General features: G+C 37.7%; 1 protein-coding gene and 1 long non-coding RNA gene across 2 annotated transcripts; one reads left to right on the top strand and one right to left on the bottom strand.

Annotated features, from left to right (window-relative positions):
* Positions 1 to 2,530: 2,530 nt before the first annotated feature.
* LOC135570169 (uncharacterized) lies at positions 2,531 to 4,529 on the bottom strand. The gene is made up of 2 exons (XR_010463447.1): positions 4,245 to 4,529; positions 2,531 to 4,050 (listed from the first exon to the last, which is right to left on the bottom strand). It is a non-coding gene; the product is annotated as an uncharacterized LOC135570169 (long non-coding RNA).
* A 32-nt stretch (positions 4,530 to 4,561) lies between these two features.
* On the top strand, positions 4,562 to 6,444 carry LOC135570167 (GTPase IMAP family member 9-like). Its single transcript, XM_065016242.1, has 2 exons — positions 4,562 to 4,651; positions 4,764 to 6,444. The coding sequence occupies exons 1-2, from the start codon at positions 4,630 to 4,632 to the stop codon at positions 5,339 to 5,341; spliced, it is 600 nt and encodes a 199-aa protein (XP_064872314.1). The 5' UTR covers positions 4,562 to 4,629; the 3' UTR covers positions 5,342 to 6,444.
* Positions 6,445 to 7,110: the final 666 nt, after the last annotated feature.

Genomic DNA, 7,110 nt, shown 5'->3' on the forward strand with positions numbered 1-7,110 from the left:
GAAAGTTGCCGCGCTCACTATTAGTAAAGGAGAGACGGGGGAATTGAAACAGTCTTTAGGTATATTATAGGCATGTTTGCGCAGTACAAACCTATTGGACTTAGACCTTCAGTGTGTGACATGCTCGTGATGGTGAAAGGACAGCAACCCGTAATACCAGCACACTCATGTAGGAGAATGCACTTTTGTAAAACACAAAGGTGTAGTGGAGGCTATACGCAGGTATACGCCCTATACCCACTTTCTTTCAGTGGGCATTGTCTATACTCACTTCTTAATCTCTTATGTTGTGTATTGTAAAGAATTGCTATTATGCAGGAGACCAATCTATTGCTAAATACATGGCTATTGCATTGTTATAACTGAGACAACACATAGCAACGCATTTTTCACAGTAAAGCCTGTGGGGTCCCCTACAGGATAGCTCCCACATTACACACATAATCTCCCTTTTAACCGAACACTGTGTGCCCGAAGAAGATTCTACGATGACGGACAGACAACTGAGCCAATGGCGGAAGACTACAGACTACAACCAGCTGAACCAATCCGGAGATCCGATCTTCCTAGAGTCAACCTACTTTCTGTGACGTATATAAGGGCTGTGCTGACTGTTTACGCGCTCTCTGCCTGCTGTTCCAACACGAACTAACGGAAGAGCCGTATTTACGTGTACCAGATATTCTCCCTCTGAAATAAACTGTCGCTTGTCGTACAATTTTAACACCTGGTCTGAATCGATCCTTAACCGGCTCACCCTTCTAATATCCTTTTATCAACAGTATCAAAATTGTGTAGTGGAGGTATACGACTTATTAATATTGTAACACAATAGAGAATTATTGCACAACGTAGCCTACACAATCGCAAAGCACGTGAAATATATTCACATACACGCAGCACACAGCCTAGTTTCAGCTATATATCATCTGCAGGCGGCAGGTAAGGTAGGTAGGAAAGACGTTTCAACTCATGACATCTACCAGTAAATGTTAACTAAGGCAACAATGGGTATGAAAACCAGGTATTGAACAAGTTTGGTCCTTAGTCTTGGTTAGTTGCTATTTGCAATGTCCAATCCAGTCATCATGCGCATTTGCATTAACATTTCTAAATGCTTTCCCAACAAACTAAAATTAAATGTTGACTACAATTTAGGCCTACCTGACAGAATGATATATAATGATGATTTGTATCAAGGGCATTTGTTTTACTCAATTAAATTAAAGGGCAACTACACCCTATATTTTTCCCAGACCTGGTTTAAGCATTGTTGAGGACTTAGAACATAACTTTTTTGTAGTTTTGTTATTTTAAAAGGTGTGATTTTGAGAGTGGACATCTGAAAAATCTATAGGAAAACATGGGATTTTTTTACACAGGGTGCCTTTCCTTCACACAGGACCCACTTCTCCACTACACCACTGCGTAGGGCCGATGGAAATACAGCAGTCCGTTCACTTGGACATAATAAGCCTGTCGGTCCCAATCACAAGAATATAAAAACACAACCATTAGTCTCAGCATTCCACAATCTAAATGTACTATTTCCTATTATTTCCAATTGCAAAAAAAAATCCTTTTTTTCATCATTCTGAATGTGTAAATAATCCAAATGTTTTTCTGAAATATGAACACAGTATGGACATTTTGAGCTCTCATTATGGTGACGATTTGACAATATTACAGTCATGGTCTTGAACTGGACCTTCATTTTTCTGGTCTGGTCTTGACTCTGTCTCACAGTTAGGGTTAACTTTAGGAGTTAGGTTAAGGTTAGGGGGAAGGGTTAGCAAACATGCTAAGTAGTTGCAAATTAGCTCAAATGTAGTAAGTAGTTGTAAAGTTGCTAGTTAGCTAAAATGCTAACGTTGGCTGTGATGAGACTGCTAGACATCCATGTCATACGCCCACCCATCCACCCTGACCTCCAATCGTTTCTGCCTTAAGTAACCTTTAGTCTTATGTAACCATATCAAACATAATAAATCTTACTAATTTGGTTGTCCCGGATTTCCGTTTACTATGATACGTCTAGTCTATGAGACCAGGATGTCTTGCCAGGCAGTCATTGTTAATCGGAATGTGTTCTTAATTGACCTGCCGGGTAAAATAAAGGTAAAATAAATAAAATAAAATAAAAATCAGCTGAAGAGCTAATCAGATCCCCAACATAAAGCAGTATAGCATCAACTGACTCATCAACCACACTACAAAACTACCTCTAGGGGGTCACATTTACCTTACAAAGTCCTCTGAGATATTGAGCTAATGGCTACATCTAATCCTGTTGTTCACCATTTTCTATTGGTGAATACATTCTTCATGTTTGCTTTCCCTGCCCTGTAAAGTTACCATGGTGCATTTCATTTTCATAGTGAAAATATTGCCTATTAGCTTTAAATGATGCTGCTATACATTCTCATTAACATGTCATAAATCGTCAGGACATCCATTTCAAAAGCATTTTTTAAACAACATTTGTTTTGTATAAATTATCAATACTGAAACAAAGACTCCACTGACTGAATATGTTGCTATCGAAGATTTTAATATGATCAAGTGTCATACACATTATTTGCATGTCTGCTTCACACACCGTAACATAATACATGTTTTCATGTGATAACAACATGTAACAACATGTAAAGCAACATGTGATAGCATGAAACTACCCGTGTGAAAACGTGATCATGTGAAGTGTTCCAAAAATAGTTGAAAAAAAAAGTGAAATCGTTTTTTAATGTGAGGGACATAAGAGATTTCTGGACAGTGTCACTGTTTCCTCTGGCTTACCATGAAACGTCATATTTACAATGAATGTCAGCATTTTATTTCCTTCTCTAACAAATGTGGCTAATTCTTGTGTAATTTATCAGCAGGGCATGAATGTAAGTCATTAGTGAGTATCTTGTTGTTTCCACTATCAACATTGACTTGATTCCTAGAGCACAATAATGTTGTTTTCTTACACCAAAAACACAATTTCAGATAAAAAAAACAAACAAGAGCAATCAAAGTCACAATGTGAACATCTCAGGTCAAATAAGAAAACTAAGCATACATCTCAATATCTGTCAGTGGCTATATACAGTGAAAACAACAGGAATCTAGAAAAAAAATCACATTCATATAACTGGAAAATTAAATAGCACAAGTTTTCCGAAAGAAGTTTAATCCATTTACAATCAGTGTACACAATAAATCAATTTATAACATTTGAGATTTTTCATACAATGATCTTCTTTTTAAGACACAATAATCCAGTAACCTAAAACATTTATTGGTAGCACTCTCATATTTTCCATAAATCTTAAGTCATTGTGCACTTCTATTGAGCATTGCTTGTTTCCCTCTGAGGTATCCACGGTATCCACTTCTGTATAGCAGTGAGCCACCCCTTCGAATCAGGGAACATTTGATCAATGCCCAGCAATCCAGAAATCTTCCCCATCAGCCCCATCACCTGATGACGGTTTTTGTCAGTGTTTCTGAACACATGGTACCTGTTCCCACAGAGCTCAACTATCTGTTTAAGATGAGGGTCTGACTGGATAAACATGTCTATGTTCATGTTTTTCAGGTCCTCTCCATGAGTAAAGAGGACAATAGTTTTATCTTTGCCTTTCATCTTAAAGGCTTTTTCCAATTCATTCAAAGTCCCTCTCTGGCCCTCTGTGAATCGGCCAATTTTAATCACCAACAAGTACACACAAATCCCAGTCTCACAGTAATTACTGCAACGTGTCAGCTCTTCATCTTTTTTAACATATTCATCAAAGAAGTCAGGGGTATCAATGACTCTAACTTTTACTCTTGAAAACTGCTTATTATCGTCCTGGCACTCTCTGGTGACTGGTACAGAGCTTAGACATGATTTAAAAATGTCTTTCCCCAGGATTGTGTTGCCACTTGCACTCTTTCCGGTGCCTGCCTGTCCCAGTAAGACAATGTTCAAAATCTTTTTGGGGCTGCTTTTACTGTTCTCTGGTCCTGGTCCTCCTACTTCTGCTCCACTACCTGGCACCTCACTATCCTGTTGACTTTGACCTGATAAAACAGTAATAGGTACAATGTACTTGGATAGAAACGGGCATTTGATGACAGTATTAACTTGAGATATGTTAGGGGGAAAACATCTATGAAAGGCATTAACCTGTCGTGTAATTTCTTTTCGATAAATATGGCAATAAATTGACATTACATTGTATATGACTTAATCATTTAGAAAAAGTAATACTTACATTGTGACATGTTCCTCCTCTTCCTCCACCTTTGTAGAAAGCCTGAAAATTAAAAAGGGGCAACCTTGAGGAAAAAAATTGGCCTCGGTTTCAGTTAGCAGTAACCTTTTCCGTTGGTTGTTGTATTAATAACGGTGTCAGTTCATTGAAACTTTAGTCTTCCATGCAACACTTCCAATTTCTATGACGATTGCCTGGATTTCAAACGATCATGGTGACCCACAGGGAGGTCTCCAAAATACGGTCTGTGCAAATCTGAAAGGAACCGTTTTGCATCTTCCTTATTGTAGAGACATGAAGCAAGTGGGAGGTTCTAAGAGAGCTTGGTGAATAAATAGTAAGATAACACTGTTTCTCCACATTCACCTTTCATTATCAAGACAATATGGGTAATTCTATGCCTGCAGGTGAGAGTTGAATGATTTCTGTTACTTTTCAATTGAGTATGTTTTTCAAGCCTGGACATTTGTTTACTGGTTTTGAGGGATTTGATAACTTACAATGTATTATGTTTTGCAGGCCGTGACATTAGAATTGTGATGTTTGGAAAAACTGGAGCAGGTAAAAGTGCTACTGGAAACACCATTCTGGGGGAAAAAAAGTTTACATCGATGGAAGTCGCTAAATCGGTGACTGAGAGTTGTGTTAAAGAAAGAGTTCATGCTAATAGATGGATATATGTGGTGGACACACCAGGACTGTTAGACACAGGGAAGACTCCAGTGTATATCGAAGGAGAGATAGTGAGGTGTCTTCAAGAGTCAGCCCCTGGTCCTCATGTCTTCTTGCTGGTGGTGGAGGCAACGACATGGAGAAAGGAGGATCAGAATACCGTGGACGATCTGGAGAGGCTCTTTGGACCAGAGGTCTTCAAGTTCATGATTGTGCTCTTTACTCACAGTGATAAACTTGTGGGTCAAACAATAAACAACTTCATATCTGAAGGCCATGAGGGTGTTCGCGCAATTATAGAACGCTGTTCTGGCAGATTCCATGTTTTCGACAATACAAGTGGAAGTAGAGGTCAAGTTGTTGAGCTGGTCAAAAAGATTGATGAAATGGTGGCAGTAGCTGGAAGAGGGTACTTCACACGGTAGCTACAGGAGGGTCCCCCCAAAAAAGGAAAATAAAATAAGTTTGAAGACATCCTCCAGGAATTGGATTCACAAAAGACAAACATTATAGGCTGACAGACTGATTGAGCTCCTAGGTTGCAGTAACGCACAAATTAAGTTAGGAATAAAAATATAGAATTTGAGCATAATATCACTCTAAAATATCACAATATTTTAATGATATTATTGTTAATATTGTAATATTTAGAAATGAATGAACATGCTATATATAATGTGAGCAAAACATTGATTTGTAAATTCAGAAAGAAAAACAAAGTTTGCTAATCACAACTATGGTTTGTCAATTCATATTTAAGCTACACCTTATCTGAATGACACAAACAGTGAATCTGACAAACATGGCTTTAAAGTTTATTTTGCTGACCAGTAGATGAATAATAATGCACTGATGTTTTATCTTATTACGAAGTAATGTTTTATGCATATCAACCATGACCACAGATTTGACCTATGACCACGAAAATGCTGATACTGCACTCTGCCTTCGTATGACCTTAAACAACTATATGGGTAATGCAGAAACAAAGTACAGTATCTATAATCCAAATGTTGATCCCACTTTCTTGTTTGTGTTTGAGGGAAACAGTTGTAGAGTTCCAACTACATTCCAACTGTATTTAATGGTTTTACATAGTTATGTTTTCATTTTTTGAATGTTGTATTTTCGTAACCCTCAAGCATTTGTTCACCATGAGATAAGATCTATTCATCATGGAGAATGTTTATACTTTTATTGCATTTATTGATTTGCCATGTTTATGCTGGTGATAACTGTATCACTGGCTGTCTCATGGTGTGTGTGTGAGGGTTCGTGTCATGATCAGGATGGCCTGAACTCAGAGCCTGATAGAATACCAGGGAAAACCTCAGTAACTGCAGTCAAAACACGGTGGAACAATGCCAGAGTGCAGTAACTACACTTAGTAACTTAACATACTGCTGTTTGCTTTGGTTTTTACTTGGATTTTGTAGTTATCTAAAAAAAATTGACATTTTTACTGAAATGGAAGATATTTGAGCCTGGATTCTTTGTCACAATATAAAACGGATACAAAAGACCCTAATTTCAGTCTTAACTCAATTTTGACTAAATGTGTTTTTACTACAGTCTGCAATTGTATGGCAGAATAGCTGTGCACATAATCCTAATACCTCTTCATGGACTACATTACACCTCCACTACACTATTTTGATACACAACATAAGATAATAAGAAGTGAGTATAGACAATGCCCACTGAAAGAAAGTGGGTATAGGGCGTATACCTGCGAATAGCCTCCACTACACCTTTGTGTTTTACAAAAGTGCATTCTCCTACATGAGTGTGCTGGTATTACGGTTACTGTCCTTTCATCATCACGAGCCTGTCACACACGGAAGGTCCAATAGGTTTGTCACTGCGCAAACATGTCTATAATAGATATAAAGACTTTTATAATTTCCCCATCTCAGGGAACACGACAACTTTCCAACCATTTACCCAACTCTTCCCTACTAGCAAGTCAATGAAATTCTGACAAAGTTTGAGGATATTCTTCAATGAAAGTAAAGGACAGTAATGTTACAAGTAAAGTAGGAATCCTAGGTTTCAATAGGTAATAAGATATGTTTCAAGAAAGGAGTGCATTCGGAAAGTATTCAGACCCTTTGACTTTTTCTACATTTTGTCACATTACAGCCTTGTTCTAAAATGAATAAAATAATACAAATTCTCATCAATCTACAAACAA

The sequence above is a fragment of the Oncorhynchus nerka genome, unplaced genomic scaffold (assembly GCF_034236695.1).
Source record: "Oncorhynchus nerka isolate Pitt River unplaced genomic scaffold, Oner_Uvic_2.0 unplaced_scaffold_1067, whole genome shotgun sequence".
In the NCBI taxonomy this organism is placed as follows: domain Eukaryota; kingdom Metazoa; phylum Chordata; class Actinopteri; order Salmoniformes; family Salmonidae; genus Oncorhynchus; species Oncorhynchus nerka.